The sequence below is a fragment of the Phyllobates terribilis genome, unplaced genomic scaffold (assembly GCF_046119375.1).
Source record: "Phyllobates terribilis strain yellow unplaced genomic scaffold, ASM4611937v1 Scaffold_17__1_contigs__length_24005725, whole genome shotgun sequence".
NCBI lineage: Eukaryota > Metazoa > Chordata > Amphibia > Anura > Dendrobatidae > Phyllobates > Phyllobates terribilis.
This window is the reverse complement of record NW_027362777.1, coordinates 13,420,482-13,446,234: the sequence shown is the minus strand read 5'-3', so window position 1 is coordinate 13,446,234 and position 25,753 is coordinate 13,420,482. Positions and strand designations below refer to the sequence as shown.

Here is a 25,753-nt window from a genome sequence, read left to right as displayed (position 1 = left end):
TCGAACGCGCGGCTCCGCTCCGTACGCCTCGTACACGCGCGGCTCCGCTCCGTATGCCTCGTACACGCGCGGCTCCGCTCCGTACGCCTCGTACACGCGCGGCTCCGCTCCGCACGCCTCGTACACGCGCGGCTCCGCTCCGCACGCCTCGTACACGCACGGCTCCGCTCCGTACGCCTCGTACACGCGCGGCTCCGCACGCCTCGTACACACGCGGCTCCGCTCCGTACACCTCGTACACGCGCGGCTCCGTACGCCTCGTACACGCGCGGCTCCGCTCCGTACGCCTCGTACACACGCGGCTCCGCTCCGTACACCTCGTACACACGCGGCTCCGCTCCGTACACCTCGTACACACGCGACTCTGCTCCGTACACCTCGTACACACGCGGCTCTGCTCCGTACACCTCGTACACACGCGGCTCTGCTCCGTACCCCTCGTACACACGCGGCTCCGCTCCGTACACCTCGTACACACGGCTCTGCTACATCCACACTGTAAACCCCTCCTGACCCCACACATAAACTTCAGCTCATCCAGCACCATGACAACCAGCACGGCAGAGTCCTGCATCCACTGAGGCCCCTGATCATGTGACCCCTGACTCCTCCCCTCCTGTGACCTCATCACAGCTCCTGTGTGCACAGAGCAGCCATATATGTGGTGGAGGCTCTGCAGGTGGAGGTATGTGGAGACCCCCATTACTGGGCGCAGGGGGCATTAACCCCTTCAGCACGGAGACTCTTTTGGGGTCTTGTGTTGCCCCTTTATAAGAATCATAAGGTTTCTGTTCTGTTTCCTGTAATAGATACATACGACCCAACTATGGAGACAGGAAGGGAGGAAACGTATTGTTCTCATAGTACAGGACCCCTTTACTGCCCCACAGTGTAATGCCCCCATTATGCCCCTTATGCAGGATGTATGATGCCCCCACACAGTGTAATGCCCCCATTATGACCCTTATGCAGGATGTATGATGCCCCCCCACAGTGTAATGCCCCCATTATGCCCCTTATGCAGGATGTATGATGCCCCCCACAGTGTAATGCCCCTTATGCAGGATGTATGATGCCCCCACACAGTGTAATGCCCCCATTATGCCCCTTATGCAGGATGTATGATGCCCCCACACAGTGTAATGCCCCTTATGCAGGATGTATGATGCCCCCACACAGTGTAATGCCCCCGTTATGCCCCTTATGCAGGATGTATGATGCCCCCATACAGTGTAATGCCCCCATTATGCCCCTTATGCAGGATATATGATGCCCCCACACAGTGTAATGCCCCCATTATGCCCCTTATGCAGGATGTATGATGCCCCCACACAGTGTAATGCCCCCATTATGCCCCTTATGCAGGATGTATGATGCCCCCACACAGTGTAATGCCCCCATTATGCCCCTTATGCAGGATGTATGATGCCCCCACACAGTGTAATGCCCCCATTATGCCCCTTATGCAGGATGTATGATGCCCCCACACAGTGTAATGCCCCCATTATGCCCCTTATGCAGGATGTATGATGCCCCCACACAGTGTAATGCCCCCATTATGCCCCTTATGCAGGATGTATGATGCCCCCACACAGTGTAATGCCCCCATTATGCCCCTTATGCAGGATGTATGATGCCCCCCCACAGTGTAATGCCCCCATTATGCCCCTTATGCAGGATGTATGATGCCCCCCCACAGTGTAATGCCCCCATTATGCCCCTTATGCAGGATGTATGATGCCCCCACACAGTGTAATGCCCCCATTATGCCCCTTATGCAGGATGTATGATGCCCCCACACAGTGTAATGCCCCCATTATGCCCTGTAATCAGGTGACTGGATACAACGCACAGACATACACAATGTGGGAGTAACAAATATAATTATTTATGTCCCTGATATGGGGGAATTGTGATAACTATAGCAACAGTGAATAATGCAGAACAGGGAGATTACAAGGTGAAATCTAGAATATCAGATATACAATGAAATCTCCGGCTCACTCTAACTGTAAACGCAGCCTCTGACCGTATGTTACTTTAGCTATCGACAAGGGTGATGGTCCCGACAAATATATATATATATATATATATATATATATATTTACACACACACACTGGGTATGGAAAGTATTCAGACCCCTTTAAATTTTTCTTTCTTTGTTTTATTGCAGCCATTTGGTAAATTCTAAAAAGTTCATTTTTTCTCATTAAAGTACACTCTGCACCCCATCTTGACTGAAAAAAAGACAGAAATGTAGAAATTTTTGCAAATTTATTAAAAAAGAAAAACTGAAATATCACATGGTCATAAGTATTCAGACCCTTTGCTCAGTATTGAGTAGAAGCACCCTTTTGAGCTAGTACAGCCATGACTCTTCTTGGGATTGATGCAACAAGTTTTTCACACCTGGATTTGGGGATCCTCGGCCATTCTTCCTTACAGATCCTCTCCAGTTCCGTCAGGTTGGATGGTGAACATTGGTGGACATCCATTTTCAGGTCTCTCCAGAGATGCTCGATTGGGTTTAGGTCAGGGCTCTGGCTGGGCCAGTCAAGAATGGTCGCAGAGTTGTTCTGAAGCCACTGCTTTGTTGTTTTAGCTGTGTGCTTAGGGTCATTGTCTTGTTGGAAAGTGAACCTTCGGCTAAGTCTGAGGTCCAGAGCACTCTGGAAGAGGTTTTCATCCAGGATATCTCTGTACTTGACTGCATTCATGTTTCCTTCAATTGCAACCAGCTATCCTGTCCCTGCAGCTGAAAAACACCCCCATAGCATGATGCTGCCACCACCATGTTTCACTGTTGGGATTGTATTGGGCAGGTGATGAGCAGTGCCTGGTTTTCTCCACACATACCTCTTAGAATTTTCACCAAAAAGTTCTATCTTCGTCTCAGACCAGAGAATCTTATTTCTCATAGTCTGGGAGTCCTTCATGTGTTTTTGAGCAAACTCTATGCAGGCTTTCATATGTCTTACACTGAGGAGAGGATCCGTCGGGCCACTCTGCCATAAAGGCCCTACTGGTGGAGGGCTGCATTGATAGACTTTGTGGAACTTTTTCCCATCTCCCTACTGCATCCCTGAAACTCAGCACAGTGATCTTGGGGTTCTTCTTTACCTCTCTCACCAAGGCTCAGTTTGGCTGGATGGCAAGGTCTAGGAAGACTTCTGGTGGTCCCAAACTTCTTCCATTTAAGGAATATGGAGGCCACTGTTTTCTTAGGAACCTTGAGTATTGCATAAATTCTTTTGTAACCTTGGCCAGGTCTGTGCCTTGCCACAATTCTGTCTCTGAGCTCCTTGGGCAGTTCCTTTGAGCTCATGATTCTCATTTGGTCTGACATGCACTGTGAGGTCTTATATAGACAGGTGTGTGCCTTTCCAAATCAAGTCCTATCAGTTTAATTAAACACTGCTGGACTCCAATGAAGGTGTAGAACCATCTCAAGGAGGATCACAAGGAAATGGACAGCATGTGACTTAAATATGATTGTCTGAGCAAAGGGTCTGAATACTTATGACCATGTCATATTTCAGTTTTTCTTTTTTAATAAATTTGCAAAAATTTCTACATTTTTTTTTTTTTCAGTCAAGATGGGGTGAAGAGTGTACTTTAATCAGAAAAAAAATAAACTTTTTTAGAATTTACCAAATAGCTGCAATGAAACAAAGAGTGAAAAATTTAAAGGGGTCTGAATACTTTCTGTACCCACTGTATATAATATTTTCCCTAGCGGGGGTTTCCGGTTCTTCCCCGTAGGATGCAAGTCCTCCTGACAAAGTTTATCAAGGCTCGCTGGGCCGCCATCACTTCAACCAGCCTTGCCCTGCTTGTTGTAGTAGCCTGGACCAACCCCTGTAGCATACGTCAGTGCTGGAAGCAGCAGCCTGGCTCACTTGCGCCTCCCACTCTTAACTGTAGCCGTATACTCCCGAGAGGAATCTCCTCGCGGATCTTCGGTGCTTATCCAACTGTGGGCATTTCTCATACCCGAAGTACTGGGGTCTAGTTCTCTGGCCTTGACTGGCGTAGCTGCGACTTCGGCTCTTGACCGGCGCAGGTCTGGTTCTTGGGCTTTAGCTAGCATAGACTGGATTCTGGGACTCATCTGGCACCGGCCGGGTTCTGCTTCCCGGCGCACCACAACGCGCTGCCTTGGGTTTTACCACGGCCTGGTTCCTCGGCTTCAGATTCCCCTGCACATATCGTGCTCGATTCTTTGCTTGGCAACAAATCTGCTCCCATTTTGGGGAGCTGGCCTTTTATGTCAAGAAACTGTGTCATCAAAGTCACTTTACCCGGTGAACCATCTAGACTCCTTCCTGAAACTCGACCTCTTCCCATTGGTTCTGGAGGGTTCCGCTTGGACGACAGATGGCAATCTTCTTATACAAATGCTGCACAACACTGAGGATTTTCTCTTTTTATGGCGCACAATCTTACACTCCTTATGCAGTATGTATGATGCCCCTCACACAGTATAATGTTCCTACAGTACTGCCATCTCTCATACAAAAGATAATATTTCCATAGTTCCACCATCCGCCCCACACACAGTATAATGTTTCCACTGTACCACCATCCCTCACACACATTATAATATTCCCACTGTACCACCATTCCCACCACACACAGTATAATGTTCCCACAGTACTAGCATTCCCCTAGCACAAAGTTTAATGTTCCCACAATACCACCATCCTTCCATGCACATTATAATGTTTCCTGAGGACTGCCATCCCCCACTAACAGTGTAATGTTCCCACAGTACTGCCACCTCCCCACACACAGTAAAATTTTCCCACAGTACTGCCTCCTACATACACAATATGGTACTATCTACCCCACGGCTAATTAATAAATACTTACTTAGCCCCATTCTTGGTGCAAATGCTAATAAACCCAGGACCTATGAGATATTTGCGTATTACCAAATTACTGTAGGGGTAAATAAACCCTAAATAAAGGATTAAAAGCATTAAAACATGATTTATCTTTAAAAGTGGTAGATCAATTTAAAATTTCGCCATATCTCCACTATGACTGCAGGAAGAAAGAGCAATAAGCTGTTAAGATTTTGGACATAGAAGTGGCCAATTTATTGGTACCTATTGGACCTATGGTGCTAAAGCAAAGGCTTTAAAAGGTAAGTGACTCCATTTTTTATTGCATTATAACTAGTGTTGAGCGATACCTTCCGATATCGGGAAATATTGGATCGGACCGATACCCCAAAAGTATCGGATATCGCCGATTCCGATACCGGAAACCAATGCAAGTCAATGGGACAGAAATATCGGAATGAAAAGAAAACCCTTTCTTTCCTTGTAGGTTAATTGTACATGAAGGAAAACATCTAAGAATAATGTAGAATGTATTGGGGGAGGTGGGGGAGACAATAAAGGCATGGAGGTTTAGCCCAATCAAATGGAATAGCAGGAATTAATATATTTTTTAAGACGTTCTGAGTTACGAAATATTGACTATGTTAAGTATTTTTATATTTTGTCAGATATTTATGTTTCATTACTTCCATGCTCTTCACCTTCTTTTTTAGTTCTCCCACACTCTCTCCTTCATCATCCTCAGCATCAGCATCTTTTTCATCTTCTTCTTCTTCACCTTCTTCATCTTCTTCTTCTTCACCTTCTTTTTATTATTCTTTTTTTTTACATTCTTCATATTCTTCTTATTCAACTATTAATCTTCTTCATATTCTACTTCTTCATCATATTCTTATTTGTGACAGGCATTCCTGTAGTTGTTATCTATAAAAGTTTGAACATTACACCTTTCGTTCTGCTTGTCACAAAAGATTTACAACAGGATTTGTCTGCGTTCAGTTTGGCCTGCAGCAGCAGGTCTTTTCCAGGGGCACCACGAGGAGGAACGGACTCGCCCCCATACACTGCTTAGTCATCTTCTGCTTATAATTTAGATATTATCTTTTGCTCTGATTTTTTGTCTTATGCTTAATGTTCTTCCGCTTTTTGTTCTGCAGCTTCTTGTACTTCTGCTTCTTGGTTTTCTGTCTCTTGTTCTTCTGTATCTTGGTGGTTGTCTTCTTCTTTATCCTCTTGGTCAACTTCTTCAGGGTCATCTTCTTGGTCTTCTTCGGAGTGGTCTTCAGGGTCGTCGTCTTCAGGGTCTTCGGGGTCCTCGTCTTCTTCGGGTTGGTCTTCAGGGTCCTCGTGTTCAGGGTTGTCGTCTTCGGGGTCCTCGTCTTCTTCGGGGTCGTCTTCAGGATCCTCGTCTTCAGGGTTGTCGTCTTCGGGGTCCTCGTCTTCTTCGGGTTGGTCTTCAGGGTCCTCGTCTTCAGGGTCCTCGTCTTCAGGGTCCTCGTCTTCAGGGTCCTCGTCTTCAGGGTCCTCGTCTTCAGGGTCCTCGTCTTCAGGGTCCTCGTCTTCAGGGTCCTCGTCTTCAGGGTCCTCGTCTTCTTCGGGTTGGTCTTCAAGGTCCTCGTCTTCGGGGTCCTCGTCTTCTTCGGGTTGGTCTTCAGGGTCCTCGTTTTCAGGGTCCTTGTCTTCGGGGTCCTCGTCTTCTTCGGGGTGGTCTTCAGGGTCCTCATCTTCAGGGTCCTCGTCAGGGAGATCCAGAGTGATTACCAAGAACCATTTCAAAAAGCTTGAACTTGGAAATGTAGCAGAAGGTACAGCTACCGAGGACCAGCTGACGGTACTGGAATTCAGTTACTAAGCAGGAGGTACCTGTGCCAGAAAGCACTACCAAGGGCCAGCAGACGTTGGTGGAACTTGGATACCGAGAAGGAGGCACCTAAGCCAAAGGCACTGCCGAGAACCAGCTGACGGTACTGGAACCCGGATGGGTAGTAGAAGGTACAAGAGCAAATGGAACTAACGAGGACCAGCTGACGGTACTGGAACCCGGATGGGTAGCAGAAGGTACAAGAGCCAATGGAACTACCGAAGACCAGCTGACGGTACTTTAACTCGGTTACTAAGCAGGAGGTACCTGTGCCAGAAAGCAGTACCAAGGACCAGCAGACGTTGGTGGAACTTGGATACCGAGAAGGAGGCACCTAAGCCAAAGGCACTGCCAAGAACCAGCTGACGGTACTGGAACCCGGAGGGGTAGCAGAAGGTACCCATGTAAAAAAAAGTTTCAAGGCCGCAAGCCGGCCGCAGTTACCAAAACCCACAGTCCTACAGGGGGTGCTTGTCCTATTGGCACTATGGAACCAGCCTTCATTGCCAGATCCCGCAGCCCACATAGGAGTCACCTAAACTGCAGGCACCATAGAGTCGGCTAACCCGACCGCAACACGACAGGACAATGCATTGGAGGCAAAGTGACGTTGACACTACCCGGAAACAGCTGGCGTGCTGGAACCAGGCTGGGCAGGAGGGAGTACCCGTGCCAAAGACACTGCTGGGAAACAGCTGGAACCCAGGGTAAATAATAAAAACAGAGTGGAGCCAGAGGCGTAATTGGAGCAACTTTAAAATCTGTAGTAGCGTGAATGTGGACAGAGCAGGAGAAATTGCCGGACACACAGCTGGGGATCAGCTGACGTTACTGAACCCCAATAACACTGGAGCAAGCGTTGACTGTGCAGACGGCACTTCTGAGCAGCAACTAGCGGTATTGGAGCCCAGGGTAAATACTAAAAACAGAGGAGCCAAAGGTGTAATTGGAGCTAGTTTTAAATCAGTAGTACAGTGGATGTGGACAAAGCAGGAGAATTTGCCGGACACACAGCTGGGGATCAGCTGACGTTACTGAACCCCAATAACACTGGAGCAAGCGTTGACTGTGCAGACGGCACTTCTGAGCAGCAACTAGCGGTATTGGAGCCCAGGGTAAATACTAAAAACAGAGGAGCCAGAGGTGTAATTGGAGCAAGTTTTAAATCAGTAGTACAGTGGATGTGGACAAAGCAGGAGAATTTGCCGGACACACAGCTGGGGATCAGCTGACGTTACTGAACCCCAATAACACTGGAGCAAGTGTTGACTGTGCATACGGCACTTCTGAGCAGCAACTAGCGGTATTGGAGCCCAGGGTAAATACTAAAAACAGAGGAGCCAGAGGTGTAATTGGAGCAAGTTTTAAATCAGTAGTAGAGTGGATGTGGACAAAGCAGGAGAATTTGCCGGACACACAGCTGGGGATCAGCTGACGTTACTGAACCCCAATAACACTGGAGCAAGCGTTGACTGTGCAGACGGCACTTCTGAGCAGCAACTAGCGGTATTGGAGCCCAGGGTAAATACTAAAAACAGAGGAGCCAGAGGTGTAATTGGAGCAAGTTTTAAATCAGTAGTACAGTGGATGTGGACAAAGCAGGAGAATTTGCCGGACACACAGCAGGGGAACAGCTGCCGTTACTGAACCCCAATAACACGGCAGCAAGTGTTGACTGTGCAGACAGCACTTCCGAGCGCCAACTGGCAGTGTTGGAGCTCAGGGATAATACTGAAAACAGAGGAGCCAGAGGTGTAATTGGAGCAACTTTAAAATTTGTAGTAGTGTGAATGAGGACAGAGCAGGAGAAATTGCCGTCCGCACAGCAGGGGTACAGCTGACGTTACTGAACCCCAATAACCCGGCAGCAAGTGTTGACTGTGCAGACGGCACTTCTGAGCGCCAACTGGCGGTGTTGGAGCTCAGGGATTACAGTTCAGGTGGTAGAAACATGAACACAACAGGAGACCTGGATACTGTTGCCAACCAATTACTTATTCTGGAAGAGGACTGGCAAATTCATGAGAGATCCAGGCCTTGTTCATTTTGAGAAAAGTAAGCCGGTCAACGTTATCGGAGGATAGTCGCATACGACGGTCTGTTAGTACACCACCTGCGGCACTAAAGACGCGTTCCGATAATACACTAGCAGCAGGGCAAGCTAGCACCTCCAATGCATACTGACTAAGCTCTGGCCATGTATCCAGCTTACAGACCCAAAACTTGAAGGGAGAAGAGCCGTCTGGGAGTACACTGAGAGGGCAAGACATGTAGTCTGTCACCATCTGACGAAAACGTTGCCTCCTGCTGACTGGAGCCGTCTGTGATGGTGTAGACATTTGTGGCGGTGGGGACACAAAACTTTGCCACATTTGGGCCATACTGGTCTTGCCTTGTGCTGAGGCTCTGCTTCTGCTCCCTCTTTGTGCAGAGCTTCCTCCACTGCCTCGATGCACTGAGCTGCTTTGTAAAGCACTAGCAGCACTGCTCTCGGTTGGAATGGAGAACATGATGGAATGCACCAGTGCGTCTTGGTACTCCCGCATTTTACGCTCCCGGTTCAGTGGTGTTATGAGGCTTTGTAAGTTGTCCCGGTAGCGAGGATCTAGGAGGGTGGACACCCAATAATCAGCCGTGTTGACAATGTGGGCGATGCGGCGGTCGTTTCTCAGGCACTGCAGCATGAAATCAACCTTGTGCTGCAGACTGCCAACTGGCCAAGAAACGCTGTCCCCTGCTTGAGGCGTGATCTCTGCCTGCTCTGCATCACCCCACCCTCGCTCTAGATACTGACTACTAGAGCATTGTGTACCTCCCTCCTCTGGACAGATGTCTTCCTCATCCATTGACTCCTCCTCATCCTCCTCACAAAGTGTCCCCTGCCTAGGTCTTTGTGAGGAACCACGTTGCGCAGACTGTAGAGAATCAGATGGCATTTGTGACTCCTCATCCTCCACCTCTTCCAAAACCTTGTCCCTTAGTGCTTGCAGTGTTTTTTCAAGCAGGCAGATAAGGGGGATAGTCATGCTGACTAGTGCATCATCTGCACTCGCCATCCTTTTGGAATAATCGAAGGCATGCAAAACGTGGCAAATGTCCTTCATAGAGGCCCACTCAGTGGTGGTGAAGTGTGAACGGCGCGCACTGCGACTTTTTTGCACCTGCTGCAGCTGGTACTCCATTACTGCTGCCTGCTGCTCACACAACCTCTCCAACATATGTAACGTTGAATTCCACCTGGTGGGTAGGTCACATATGATGCGATGTTCCGGAAGACGTAATCGGCGCTGCAATGCGTGATCTTGCGTTGCTGGAATGCCGCAAGTGAGCGCACTCTATGCAGACCTTGTGAAGCAGTGCATCAAGATCCGGATAGTCCCTCAAAAAACTCTGCACAACCAAGTTGAGCACATATGCCCGACATGGGATGTGAGAGAAGTTGCCTAGGCCCAGAGCTGCCACCAGATTTCGGCCATTGTCACACACTACCATGCCTGGCTGGAGATTCGCTGGCACAAACCACACGTCGCTCTACTGCTTGATGGCATTCCAGAGCTCCTGCGCTGTGTGGCTTCGATTCCCCAAAGAAATTAATTTTAATACGGCCTGTTGACGTTTGGCCACGGCTGTGCTCATATCGGTCATCATAACAGGTAACCGTTCACGGGTCGATGTGGAGGTAGACCGTGACGGCTCCTGCAGCGCTGATTCAGAGGAACTGGAGTATGAGGAGGAGTCAATGTGTACAGACTGGATTCCTGCAGTCCTTGGAGTTGGCAGAACACGTACAGCGCCACTCTCAAGATCTGTACCCAGCTCCACAACATTTACCCAATGGGCAGTGAGGGAAAGGTATCGTCCCTGTCCATGCTTACTGGTCCACGCATCGGTGGTCAGGTGGACCTTGCTACTGACGGCGTTTTGTAGCGCATGTTTAATTTTTCCCTCCACATGATGTTGCAGGGCAGGGACGGCTTGCCTGCTGAAATAAAAGCGGCTGGGCACGTTGTATTGTGGGACTGCCAATGCCATAAAGTTACGGAAGGTGTCAGTCTCCACCAGCCTGAATGATAGCATTTCAATGGCCAGTAGTTTAGCAATGCCAGCATTCAGAGCCTGTGCTCGGGGTTGGTTTGCCGAGTATGGGCGCCTTTTCTCCCATGCCTGTGCTAACGATGGCTGTAGACTGGCCTGGGAGTGTGAGGATGACTGGGAAAGTGGTGCTGTGGGTGGAATTACACTGTGTCTCTGTACAACAGTGCCAGAGATTCTTCCATGGCGATCCTGTGAGGAAGCCAAACCAGCTGTGTGTGAGCTGGAGGAAGAGGCTACAACACGAGCTGAAGAGGTGTTAGGTGGCGCTGTAGGTTGGCCTAGGTCTTCAGTGTGTTTTTGTAACTCCACCACGTGCTTGGTCCGCACATGTTTCCACATATTTGTGGTATTGAGGTTACTGACACTTTTCCCTCTTTTCACCTTCTGATTACACTGCTTGCATTTGACAAAGCAAATGTCATCTGCAACTGTGTCAAAAAAGGACCAGGCACTGCAAGTCTTGGGAGCGTCCGCTTTGGATTTTGGAAGTGCCATGCTCCTAATGGGTGCCTAAGTGGAGGCTACCGGCAACCAAGTCTGCCCCCTCCCTATCCCTCCTTTTTGGGCAGTTTGGGGAATCTCTTCCTCAGAGCTGCTCCCACCACCTTCCTGTCCCTCACACCATGATGGGTCAAGGACCTCATCATCTACACCACCCTCTTCAAACAACTGCTTCTCCTGGGTAGTCTCGACAGCACAGTACGCACCAGAAAGAGGCACATGAGTCTCATCATCAGATGCATACTGAGGTGTGCTGCTGACCATAGGCACTGGCCCACCCGCCTCTTCAGATTCAGAGAGACAAAACGGTTGCGCATCACTGCATACTACCTCTTCTTCAAATTCTCGAATTCTGCTTGGCTGACCCCCTCTTTCCAAGCCAAGAGATTCAGAGAACAGAAGTAGAGCTGGCTCCTGTCCAGGGCTCTCTGACTGCCTGGGCAATTTGGCAGGTGGTGAAGAGACAGATGGGTGCTCTTCAGTGCTCTGGACCTGAGAGGATCTGGAACTAATTGAAGTCGATGCGTTAGCTGCCATCCATCCGACAACGGCTTCAATTTGGTCCTCTCGCAGTAGTGGGGTACGGCTAGCTCCTACAAAGCTGCGCATAAAGGACTGTTCCCTGGTAAAACTGGGGGATGCTGAGTCACTGGTGCCCGCAGCAGGCACAGAAACCCCACGTCCTCTCCCTGCAGGCACAGAATCCTCACGTCCTCTCCCTGCAGAAACTCCACGACCACGACCACATGCCTTACTCCCTGCCTACTTCATCTTGGTAGTCTGATAAAGATAGGCAGAAAAGTACTAAGGCCTTAGTATGCTTATTCCTGAACAGCTGCTAACATGTATAAGAAACACTAATTTTATAAAGTATGGACTAGACTTTAATATGAGCTAATGTGGCCTACACAACTGTAAAGTGGAGTGTTTGGTGAACTTTATTTACGTTTTTTTGTCACAAAAAGACACTGGATGTGCCCAAAGATGTAATACCGATAGTATCACAAACTTTTTGTAGCTATTACAATGTAGGAAGGTAACCTACAATGCAATAGATGAGGCTACAAAAAATAGGCTAATACTAATCTGGCTGGGGCTGCAGGGCGCAATGCTGCAGAAAGGCTCCTCTAACTACTCCTATATAGTGTGTTTGGAACCAATTTAGCTGAATACGGATGGAACCACCACACTAATAGGAGATATCAGGAAAAATTATGAATTGTCAAAAAAGGACAATGTATGAGGCAGTGACACACACTGAGTGCACTACAACCAGACGTGGCTGAAGCACACACTGCAGGGTGAGCTGCAGTCACACACACACAGACCTTGCAGACAGCCGTGAACAGCGCAGACAGCCGTGAACAGCGCAGAGAACTGTGCACTAGCGCTGCAAGGCACAGCGATTTATAAAGTAGCTTGGGTAAAGCAGAATAGACCAAATAGGTAGCTAAAACTGTCCCTCAGAACAGCAGCGTCCTATGCCTAACTGAATTCACAGCAGAGTGAGCTCAAAATGGCGGCGGCGGCTTTTATAGTGCATCATGACATCATTTCAGCAGCCAATCACAGCCTAGTTAAGATGCCTACATGCCTAACAGGATGTGCCCACACTTCTTAGGATCCTCATTGGCTGAATAAAATGAAACTGGCTCATTGCATTATGGGAACTTCCGATTCCGGTATACGATATTGTAAAAGTATCGGAATTAAGTATCGGAATTCCGATACCGCGAATATCGGCCGATACCCGATATTTCAGTATCGGAATGCTCAACACTAATTATAACCCCAGCCCCTGAGGAAGCCAGTCATCGAATGGACATAGAGAGTACTACTAAGAAGTTGTACCGATGGACCTCAGCCAGTGAGGTCCTCACAAATCAACTGGGAGCTTAGAGTAGCTCTCAGGGGCCGTAGTGACACAGGGGATGATGGGCCTTCCCATAATGGTTTGCTGGACTGTTGTGGCTTGTAACAAAAGTTATGTACTGCTACATGTAACCAGAAAGTTCCAGACTGCTTCTTCTGCATTATGCATTCATACGCTGCATTCAATCACGCAGTTAAATCTGCATGTGTTCATTGAACAATGCGGATTTACCACATCTAATACATTCTATTGTGGAAATTTCTGTTTGCGGAGACTAGTGTCTTAACAACAGAAATTAACATGCTGTGGCTTGTAAAACCGCACCTCTGGTGAGTTTATGCAACGTCAAATAGAAGCACAGTGGGCATGGGATTTCTATAAATCCCTTCCACTGTGCTTGTAATGTGGAATGTAGCGTTTTATACGCAGCGCAGGTGAGCTGCATCCAAAACGCTGGTATTCCTGATTGTGGGCACGTACCCTTGGACATTGTTCTTCCTCATTCATCTCCACATCATCTGGTCCAGGCTTGCAGAGTCGGGAGATATGAGTTCTCTATATATATATTTTTTTCCTTTTGAGGTTCGGGGGCCAAATTATAGCTATTGTTGCTATGGACGTGACTTACCTAACATTGCGCAGTGAATCTGTTTTCACTATAGTGACTGATATTTCTTGTTGATAAAACTGTAATATTTTTTTCACTTTAAACTTTTTTTTAAACAACACTGATTAGTGCGATCATACAACATACAAACCTCTGATTGCTCAGGTGATGCACTGTACTACTGTAGTGCCGTGTATTATCCCTGCCTGTCAGTGTAATACTAATTACTCCATACACATGAGATAAGTGTTGCCTAAATGGTCATTTGGCAGCCGGCTATCTCTCCCAACTCTACCGTACACACAAATGTTCCAGCTTTCCTGTGGTCTGTATGAGAGAGTCGCCTCCAGACTCCTCTAGTCGAGGATTATCTACAGGAAGAACAAATGGAATAGCCTCTGAAATTCAGGATGCCAGATCCTTCCCTGCCCTGACATCATCTGCCGGTAGGCCCCGAATACATTGTATAGTCGACTAAACCCCACTGAAATCAGTGCTTTAATGAAACTTTAGTCTAATGTGTTTGGGGGTGTTAAAAGGTAACTTATTACTATCGAGTACTTGGGTGAGGAGGGGAATTGAGCCGAACATTGTCAAACCTTCTTAGATGCCATGTTTCCTTTTGACAGCAGCAAGTGGTTAAACTGCCAGGGTTTCTGTTGCAGCCACACTTGTGCCATCCCTGCAGTGTACATCTATGTTCTGGTGCCCTAAAGAGTTTTTTTTTTTTAAAAAACAAATGTTTAACCTCTTAAGAAATAACAATGGGCCTAATACGTTTTGCAAGTTTCTTTCTTTTTACAAGAATTGTTGGTGCCAGTTTTCTTTTGAAACATTTTAATATCTGATTTTTTTCTGGTGTATTTCTTGTAATATAGGAAAGCCTGAGGCCAGAAATAAACCCCATAAAAAACTGTATATGGAGACTTTGGTATCAAATCATTTCTATCTGCGGTGTTTGTGCAAACAAAAAAGCTTTTATAAAAGCCTCAAACTTCTGTGTGTGAATCAGTCATGAGATCTAACATGGTAGAGTCCGGGGAAGACGGGAAACATTCATATAGACGGGTGGTGGTGATGTAGTCAGTGACGGACTCTGGCCAAAAATGTTTCTAGCGCTGTAGTAGAAATGAATATGTCATCCTCATCATGAAGTAGTTATTTCTCATGTCACGTGTAATGAATATCTCCTGCAGTATTGATAATGCCAATTCCAGTGTCGGTAAATGAGACGACAATTAGTGTTATGGAAGATGAGTCTATGAGAAACGCATTCAACTGGAGAGGAAGAAAATGCTTGTTTTCTGTGGCATAAAATATATAGGTTTTATTAGTAGATGTGAAGAAGAAAACGAAATACTGTAAAATAATAAATCTCCTCATATGTTTCCCTTATTATCTCCAGTAATTGTATTATTACACAGGATTTTTATGATGTTACATCGGCTCATCTTCTTATTCAGGTTTCTACAATATCAGATCCTCTCAGTGAAGATCTTCTAGATAAGAGAATTTTCTTGATTTACCCATCAAAGATGGATATGGACAGAGACAAGATGGCGGAGAGGATATTACACCTCACCCTAGAGATCCTCTTCCAGCTTACTGGAGAGGTGAGAGATTCTGATGACGTCACATTACATCATTCTTATCTATGGGAATAAAAGATGGACAGAACTGGATAGGTGAGGCCTCTGGAAATGTCTGTAGTGAGATTTATTAATGAGTTTCTCCATTACCAGGATTACATAGTAGTGAAGAAGACCTCTAGTGAGCGCTGTCAGGACCCTGTGTCTGAGGGATGGAGAAGACCCCTGAGCCCAATCACGGGGCCTCCACCTTACACCCTGATACATGAGGACATCAATGACCAGAAGATCCTAGACCTCACCTACAAGATGATTGAGCTGCTGACTGGAGAGGTGACACTGCTGGGAATGCTGGGACATTATACAGTAACGCTATGAAGAGATAAGGGGATGACTGTATCATTGTATGTGTCAGGTTCCTATAAGATGTCAGGACGTCACCGTCTATTTCTCCATGGAGGAGTGGGAGTATTTAGAAGGACACAAAGATCTGTACAAGAACGTCATGATGGAGGTTCCCCAGCCCCTCACATCACCAGGTAATAGACAGGACTAAATACACATGGCCTATAATTATCTGTATGTAAAGGATGAATTCAGTCCCTGTATGTGTTTCCTCCAGATCTATCCAGTAAGAGAACAACACCAGAGAGATGTCCCCGTCCTCTTCTTTCACAAGACTGTAAACAAGAAGATCCCAGTGTTCCTCAGGATCATCAGGTAGATGAAGAGAAGGTGTCATGAGATCTCCCCTATGATGTATAGATGTCTGTGAAGGTCTTGTGCTCAATTTTGTTTTATCCACCAGTATTATATGTTTTATACTTGTGAAATGAGAATGGTGGAGATGGCAGGATTAAAGCTGATCATAGATGTGACTTCTTCATCTGTCTGTGACTTTTACAATATTTGTTTCAGGGTGAAGATCTGACCCATATTAATACTACAGAGACATATGTGAGGGGTGATGAGCGGTGTAAAGAGGAGATTCCTACATATGACTACCCAAGTGAGTAGTAACCACTAAATGCAGAGAAGTCACAGATTCTTCTCAGTCACCAGCTGTGGCTGCTTTATTGGTAGTGCAGTCCGGTCGTATCACAATCGTGTGATCACCATTTTGCCGCTCGATCACAACATTCTCCTCCATCCGAAAATATTCAAATTACTTTGTGAATTGGGAAAGCCCTTTTCTAGAGAACTTACAACCTGGAGGATCCACCTACCCCCTGGGATTAGGAGACGCTGTCCGTTACCTGCCCAGATCTGTAAACTGTAAAGCCAAATGACAGCGTACGTAGAATGTGCTGACACGTTAGAAAATCACTTGAAGAAAAACATTATGATGGGCCTGTAAGAGAAAGCGGAGGGTAATGATGCTGTTGGCTTCCTAGAACCCTGATATCTTATTGGATGAATCTACCTTCTCTCCCTTCTGTGCTGCTGAATGTGCTCATATGGTCCCTACAAGACCAGGTCCAGTCTTTCTGGCCAAACTTCACTTTTATTATCGACAACATTAAATGTGCAGTGAGGCCAAGTGTGAATTTCTGTACAATAACAGCAGAGTTTCCCTTTATCCTGACTTTTCAATTTCTTTTTAAACCAACTAACTTCAAACAGGATTGTGATAAACTATACAGAAAACATTACACCTGTGCCATGATATATCTCTAAGCTGTGCGTGGCTGATGGCTGTAATATACATTTATTCACGCCTGCAGGAGATGTGTTGGCATGGCTTCAGCCCTGGTTTCATGGATTCACTCCACATCATAAATTCCATTATGTTTTCAATCCTAAGGAATTCAGATTACTGCACAATCTCTCCTGAAATGGGGAGCTGTCACGAAAACACCAATTGGTCAGACCTTGCAGCTCTCTGGCGCCCCCTTATCCTGCTGGTCAAACACGGTATTGACCGAGGATAAGCACGGGCGCAGCTGCTCTAATTTATGTCGACTATTGGGGCACGTGATGTGACAGGACGTATATATACCACCAGTTCCTTCCAGGAACGTACAGTGCTGGCCAAAAGTATTGGCACCGCTACAATTCTGTCAGATAATACTCAGTTTCTTCCTGAAAATGATTGCAATCAAAAATTCTTTGGTATTATTCTCTTCATTTAATTTGTCTTCAATGAAAAAAACACAAAAATACTTGTCCTAAAGCCAAATTGGATATAATTCCACACCAAACCTAAAAAACGGGGTGGACAAAAGTATTGGCACCATTTGAAAAATCATGTGATGCTTCTCTAATTCGTGTAATTAACAGCACCTGTAACTTACCTGTGGCACCTAACAGGTGTTGGCAATAACTAAATCACACTTGCAGCCAGTTAACATGGATTAAAGTTGACTCAACCTCTGTCCTGTGTCCTTGTGTGTACCACATTGAGCATGGAGAAAAGAAAGAAGACCAAAGAACTGTCTGAGGACTTGAGAAACCACATTGTGAGGAAGCATGAGCAATCTCAAGGCTACAAGTCCATCTCCAGAGACCTGAATGTTCCTGTGTCTTCCGTGCGCAGTGTCATCAAGAAGTTTAAAGCCCATGGTACTGTGGCTAACCTCCCTAGATGAGGACGGAAAAGAAAAATTGACGAGAGATTTCAACGCAAGATTGTTCGGATGGTGGATAAAGAACCTCGACTAACATCCAAACAAGTTCAAGCTGCCCTGCAGTCCAAGGGTACAACAGTGTCAACCCGTACTATCCGTTGGCGTCTGAATGAAAAGGGACTGTATGGTAGGAAACCCAGGAAGACCCCACTTCTTACCCCGAGACATAAAAAAGCCAGGCTGGAGTTTGCCAAAACTTACCTGAGAAAGCCTAAAACGTTTTGGAAGAATGTTCTCTGGTCAGATGAGACAAAAGTAGAGCATTTTGGGAAAAAGCATCAACATAGAGTGTACAGGAAAAAAAAAGAGGCATTCAAAGAAAAGAACACTGTCCCTACAGTCAAACATGGCCGAGGTTCCCTGATGTTTTGGGGTTGCTTTGCTGCCTCTGCCACTGGACTGCTTGACCGTGTGCATGGCATTATGAAGTCTGAAGACTACCAACAAATTTTGCAGCATAATGTAGGGCCCAGTGTGAGAAAGCTGGGTCTCCCTCAGAGGTCATGGGTCTTCCAGCTGGACAATGACCCAAAACACACTTCCAAAAGCACTATAAAATGGTTTTAGAGAAAGCACTGGAGACTTCTAAGGTGGCCAGCATTGAGTCCAGACCTGAATCCCATAGAACACCTGTGGAGAGATCTCAAAATGGCAGTTTGGAGAAGGCACCCTTCAAATATCAGGGACCTGGAGCAGTTTGCCAAAGAAGAATGGTCTACAATTCCAGCAGAGCATTGTAAGAAACTCATTGATGGTTACCGGAAGCGGTTGTTCGCAGTTATTTTGTCTAAAGGTTGTGCAACCAAGTATTAGGCTGAGGGTGCCAATACTTTTGTCCGGCCCTTTTTTGGAGTTTTGTGTGAAATGATCAATGATTTGATTTTTGCTTCATTCTCTTTTGTGTTTTTTCCTTGCAAGCAAATTAAATGAAGAGAATAATACCAAAGAATTTGAGATTGCAATAATTTTCAGGAAGAAACTGAGTATTATCTGACAGAATTGCAGGGGTGCCAATACTTTTGGCCAGCACTGTATATATACCTCTGACCAGCCACCCTCAAACCACAATATCACATAAATACTGGTATACTGCCACCACCAATCGCTTAACAGGTGGATTGGGTACCCATTAGGTAATGTGAATTAGCGGGTGAGGAACGTGCTTGCTCAACATAGGACAAGAAGAACGAAGCTGGTAAATAATAATGATTTACTCCCGAAAGTGGGCAGTGTTTACAAAAGATATACAAGATATTATAAAAGAGACAATGTACATATATGAATAAACAGTTATTAAAATAAAAGGGATAAGTAATAGCAAAACCTGTGCCACGTTGTGATGGTCTCAGATTCTGTGGGGGGGACGGCTCCCCGGAAATTAGATTTGATTCTTCCACGCAGCGTGGTGTGCATGCGTCTGACGTCCCGGGGCAAGAATGACTTAAAAAATGGCCGTTCTGGTTTTTAGTAAAGGGGCCAAAACATTAGGAGACACCCATGGTGCTTACCTCACATGGGGACTCGGCTTTGTGAACCCACCCAGCTGCAGAAGACCTAAAACTCCTTCAGATTTCATATCTTGGTGTGGGGGGGGGGTCCCACATCCAAGATGGAGACATCATGTTTGCCGTCACCACTATTCATGAAGACGGATATCAAATATGAAATCTCTATGATGCTCAGAAGCTCAGAACCCATTTCCCGGGCTTCCGGTGGTCTCCTCGTCACGAAAACCACACCATCACAATTGGAAAAAGATGACCATCTCAAAAATGTGGTCCCTGTGTTTCTGACAGTCATGTGCATTATTAAAATCGACATTAAACGTTTGTGCAGCTAAACAATAGGATTGGAGGGAAAAATCCAGGGTATACCAGTGCTTGCTCTGGGCTGAGGCTTTATGATGCTCATAAAAATTCCTGAGGTTTGGGGGAAAAGCAACAGTGAGTTCTATGTAAAACTCTTACAAATGGACAGGGGGGTGGAGATTTGAAACAGCTCTCATTTTTTAAAACTATGACCAAAAATACATTTTGCCTGACAGGAGCACTAATACTTTCTCTACTCTTCTCATCAGGACTCATAGTAGCTCCAATGGTCCACCATAAATGACTGCAATTCCGGTTTAGTGTTGTAGTTCTCCCCTGATACATATATTGTTGTTGGGGATGTAACATATCTTTTATTCTGTCTTTTTTTACAGGTTCATTTTGTATGATAGTTTGAGTGTGGTGGAATCGGCCTGACTCACTTATGTGACTCTGTAACTCCCTCGTTGTCTTTAAAAGAAGGTCTCCATTACATCTTCCCAATGCCCGAGGTCTAAATTTAAGACACCTCAGCTCTGCACTATTATAAAAAGTTCTCTTTAAATGTCTAATATTTCTTCTTGAAACTCCTCTGACAGAAAATATATTGTCCCTTATCATCGTTTAGATTACGAAGAGCCACCGAGCCCCATACTCCAATTACCCCAGAGAGGTTTCACCACTAGTTACTCGTTTTTAACTGATGGAGACTATTGAGTTTGATCATTTCAGTAGATGTGTTATTGTCTATAGTCACAGTTTTTGACTTCAGTGATCCTCTGATTTAACCCCTTCCTGCAGCCAGTTTTGTGTTCCTAGTCAGGCTCCATTTTCAAATCTGACGTGTGTCACTTTATGTGGTGATAACTTTGGAATTCTTCACAAAGGATAATAGGAAACAAATGGACCTTACAAATTATGTTCCAACTTCTCTTGAATTTGACAATACCCTATATACAGCTGTACACTACTGTCTGGGCACATGGCAGGTTAAGAAGGGAAGGAGCGACATTTAGCTATTGTATTGCAGATCTTGCTGGAATAGTTTGCAGACACAATGTATTGGGGGCACTGTTCATGGTCACCTGACAGCTCAAAAGATGGCCACCACTAACAGGCTTGGTGCTATATAATCCATTTTCCAGATCCCAGGGACTGCCTTGCTTATCCCCAGAGGAGATGGGACACACCATTTACAGAAGCCTTAATATAATAAAATGACAGAAAACCAGAGCAGTAGAAATCACCATAAAGTAGCTTCATTTTGAAAATTATAACCCTCAGTGAATTAATCTATAGGAGAAGTGAATATTTTGACTCCACAATCACTTTCCAGAAATTAGCACACAGTGGATGTTGGAGGGTGAAAATTACACATTTGCCATTTTATTACCCAACACATAGTGCCCAGATTGTGCTCTAGGAGACACACACCGTAAATTAAGTGGGTTCTTCTCACTATAGTAATGCCAAATACATGGTTGCTAAATATTGTTTAGGCACACTTCAAGGCTCAGAAGTGAGGGGGAGATTTGACTTTGGGAGACCGGATTTTGCTGCATTGGTTTATGGATGAGTAGAAGTTTTTATTGGTATTATTTTTGCCTACATAACATTTTTTGATGGCTTCTTATTCCATATTTTGGAGACAGAATGAACAAACAGTTGAACACTACGCTCTACTGGTTCATTCTATGAGGTTTTCACTTTTCACTGTCATTCTGTCAATAACTTGCCATTTCTACAGACATTTAAGTAGAAATGTTCAAAAATGTAAACTCAAGGATATTTCATTCAAAATTATTAATTGTTTTTTTTCTTGGCAGATGACTGTACCTGGAGATCAGAGAGACAGGAGATTTTTAAATCGGATGATCTTGAGATCCCACAGGATACAATTGAAGTGAATGCCATTTCTCCAGATATCCCATCTTCCCTTCAAAGCAAAGATCTATCATCTAAGCCTATGGAACAGGTCCTGTCTTCTGATTCATTACCGACTATGAAGGAAAAAAATCTAAATAAAAAAATAAGCATTAAAAAACGAACTGCTCCTAAAGGAAAGAGGTCATTTTCACTTTCAGAAAATGGAAATAGTTTTACCTTCGAAAAGTCTATTCTTAAACATCAAAAAATACACACAGCGGATAATAGATTGTTTTGTTCCAAATGTGGCCGAAGTTTTAACCAGAAATCAGTTTTTGTTGCGCACCAGCGAACTCACACAGCGGAGAAGCCTTTTTCATGTTCAGAATGTGGGAAATGTTTTAACCGGAAATCACTTCTTAATATCCACAAGAGAACTCACACGGGGGAGAAGCCTTTTTCATGTTCAGAATGTGGGAAATGTTTTAACCGGAAATCACTTCTTAATATCCACAAGAGAACTCACACGGGGGAGAAGCCTTTTTCATGTTCGGAATGTGGGAAATGTTTTAACTGGAAATCAGTTTTTGTTAGACACCAGAGAACTCACAGTAAGGAGAAGCCTTTTTCCTGTTCAGAATGTGGGAAATATTTCAACCAGAAATCACTTCTTAATATCCACAAGAGAACTCACACGGGGGAGAAGCCTTTTTCATGTTCAGAATGTGGCAAATGTTTTAACCAGAAATCAGATTTGATTAAGCACCAGAGAACCCACACAGGGGAGAAGCCTTTTTCATGTTCAGAATGTGGGAAATGTTTTAACCAGAAATCCACTTTGGTTAGTCACCAGAGAACTCACACAGGAGAGAAGCCTTTTTCCTGTTCAGAATGTGGCAAATGTTTTAACCAGAAATCAGCTTTGATTAAGCACCAGAGAACCCACACAGGGGAGAAGCCTTTTTCGTGTTCAGAATGTGGGAAATGTTTTAACCATAAATCAGCTTTGGTTAATCACAAGAGAACTCACACAGGGGAGAAGCCTTTTTCATGTTTAGAATGTGGGAAAGGTTTTAACCAGAAATCAGCTTTGGTTAATCACCAGAGAACTCACACAGGGGAGAAGCCTTTTTCATGTTCTGAATGTGGGAAAAGTTTTAACCAGAAATCAGCTTTGGATAGACACATGAGAACTCACACAGGGGAGAAGCCTTTTTCCTAATCTTTTTTTTTTTAATCCAATACATTTTTATAGATATTTTTTTATTAGGTTTTTTTTTTACAAACCAAGAAACCAGTACATACAGTAATAAAATAACATACCATAGGATGACATACATGCATCTCTCCTATATATCCTTTCAGCTTGCCCATTACCGTCTGATAACTTGCAGTCACTATATCTTACAATTAACATTCCACATTCTTGAAATTTCTTATATAACCATAATATTGTAATAAACATTATAATCCTATACACTTATAGGTGTGCTATATTACTGTTAAATATGAATTATGGATATTCATTTTTTAATATGAATTCTATATAGATCAGCCTCGAGCTAGGTTTTGCTGACAAGACATTCAGGCTATTCGTGTCTTTTTAGCTCAGTGTAAGTTAGTGCCATAAGCAGAACAACAGGTGCTGTGAGGGGCCAATATAACCCACACAGGGTGGGGGTCTCAGGGTCTCTTTTCCATTCTACATTACATGGCTCAGTCCTAGGATCTAAGAGCTGAAGAGACAGCTGACATGTAGGCCCTGACACACGTGCTGGACACAGACAGACGCAACCTACCATTCAGGATCCCAGGAAAAGATAGGTGAATCTCAACTAATAGGCTAATTATGGACAAATGGAAAATCACTTTGTAACTATTTCACCTATTTTATGTAACTGCTGGAATTATTCTTTTTAATGGACAACCCAAGAATAAATAATATATTCTTTGAACAATCGCATCTGATAAACAGTCCTATCTATATATAAATATACAAAAATAATTATATTTAACATTTTGGCGAGCCCCCAGTCCTGAGTTTTTTTGTGCTTTCAAGTGGCTTCCTTCTCCTTGAACAAGGTGGGGGAGAGGAGGAAAGCTTTTGCTGAACACCTGTTGTCCAAGTGTCGGGAAATCCACTAACTTTGTTACAAGAATCAGAAAGAACCTACAGATGATTGAGGACTGATATATTCTCCAGATGGATTGACAGGCACCAGAAGTACTACAAGGATCAGAAGTACACTGATGACCAAACCCCAGTGTAAAGGAGAATCTGAGAAATCTGAAGTTAAGGAAAAATATGGATATTATTTCTTCTTTTCTAAGCAAAGTAAACTAAAATTAAAGGCTACTGACGAGACTGACTTAGACGTTTTGTGGCTTAGCTTATGCGTAGAATGTGAAATGGAGAATTTAAAATTAGATTCTGAGCTGGTGTCCTTTTATAGAGACAAAGAGAAGTTGAAAAATATTTTACAATTGGTTGACATTTCACAAACTTGTGTCAGAAAAGTCAAAGCATGACTGTGTAATAGTGTAAAGGATACTAATGATGTTACTGATTCTGACTGTAATGTGGAAATTGAACAGGATAACAGCTACTGAAGGTGACCGTCTGGTGACAAAGAGACTGACATGGGAACGGACAAAAGAGAAACTGACATATTAAGTGATGTAGGAGGAGACATGATAATTGACTCAAGTGATGTAGCAGGAGCTTATGTACAAAGACCATTAAAACTAGAAGAAAACTTAAAAGCTACACAGGCCCAATTCCAAATTAACGTTAGGAAAAATTTGTTAAAATTATAAAAAATCATGCCAAAATCCATGTCTGTACAGGGTGGGCCATTTATATGGATACACCTAAATAAAATGGGAATGGTTGGTGATATTAGCTTCCGGTTTGTGGCATATTAATATATGGGAGGGGGAAAACTTTTCCAGATGGGTGGTGACCATGGTGGCCATTTTGAAGTCTGCCATTTTGGATCCAACTTTATTTTTTCCATGGGAAGAGGGTCATGTGACACATCAAACTTATTGACAATTTCATAAGAAAAACAATGGTGTGCTTGGTTTTAACGTAACTCTATTCTTTCATAAGTTTTTTACAAGTTTCTCTTTGTTTACAGCCATTGATATGTCACAGAGGTTAACACTTGAGGAGTTGATAGAAATTGTGTTGATGTCTGGTGAACGCGCAGTACTCAGGTCATTGCAGCAGATTCAATGCAAGACACCCTATGAGACCACCCATCTCCCATGCTACAGTTACCAAACTGCTTGCCAAATTTCGTAAAACAGGTTCAGTGAACATCCCTTCAGCGGATATTAGCTACTCACAAATGGCACCCTTGCAAAATCCAGCTGCTGCAGCATCTCAACGAGGATGACCCAGATCAACGCACTGAATTTGCAGAATGGGCAAAACAAAAATTGGAACAGCATCCTCAGTTTACACAGAACATTATATTCAGTGATGAGGCAAACTTTTTGTGAATGGTGAAGTTAACAAACAAAACCACCGCTATTGGTCTGACACTAACCCACAGTGGATAGATCCTTCCAAGACTGTTGGAACACAAAAAATGATAGTATGGTGTGGTATATGGGGTACAAAGATAGTGGGGCCATTCTTCATCAATAGAAACCTCAATGCCACTGGATATCTGAAATTGCTACATGATGATGTGTTGCTTTCTTTATGCACTGAAGATGGCACGTTCCCTGAGTTTTTCCACCAAGATGGTGCCACCACCACATTATGGGTGTCAGGTCCAAGCATTCCTACATGAACAGTTTCCTGGAAAGTGGATTGGTCATCATGGGCCAGTTGAATGGCCACCAAGGTCTCCTGATCTGACCCCCTTAGACTTTTATCTTTGGGGTCATCTGAAGGCAATTGTCTATGCTGTGAAGATATGAGATGTGCAGCATCTGAAACAACTGATACTGGATGCCTGTGCTAGCATTTCTTCTGGGGTGTTGCTATCAGTGTGTCAAGAGTGGGAGAAGAGGGTTGCATTGACAATCCAACACAATGGGCAGCACTTTGAACACATTTTATAAG

General features: G+C 44.6%; 1 protein-coding gene across 1 annotated transcript; it reads left to right on the top strand.

Moving 5' to 3' along the window:
- Window positions 1-599: 599 nt before the first annotated feature.
- LOC141176093 (uncharacterized) lies at window positions 600-23,092 on the top strand. The gene is made up of 8 exons (XM_073660082.1): window positions 600-685; window positions 5,054-5,150; window positions 15,249-15,398; window positions 15,528-15,707; window positions 15,790-15,913; window positions 15,997-16,094; window positions 16,293-16,383; window positions 21,636-23,092. The coding sequence occupies exons 3-8, from the start codon at window positions 15,321-15,323 to the stop codon at window positions 22,895-22,897; spliced, it is 1,833 nt and encodes a 610-aa protein (XP_073516183.1). The 5' UTR covers window positions 600-685; window positions 5,054-5,150; window positions 15,249-15,320; the 3' UTR covers window positions 22,898-23,092.
- The last annotated feature ends 2,661 nt before the right edge of the window (window positions 23,093-25,753 follow it).

What these genes read in the sequence shown, in the direction of transcription:
- LOC141176093 (XM_073660082.1), top strand. Translation starts at nt 15,321, where the DNA reads ATGGATATGGACAGAGACAAGATGGCGGAGAGGATATTACACCTCACC. An exon ending in TCTTCCAGCTTACTGGAGAG is followed by an intron (nt 15,399 to 15,527) that starts GTGAGAGATTCT and finishes CTCCATTACCAG; the next exon opens with GATTACATAGTAGTGAAGAA. An exon ending in GTGTTCCTCAGGATCATCAG is followed by an intron (nt 16,095 to 16,292) that starts GTAGATGAAGAG and finishes TATTTGTTTCAG; the next exon opens with GGTGAAGATCTGACCCATAT.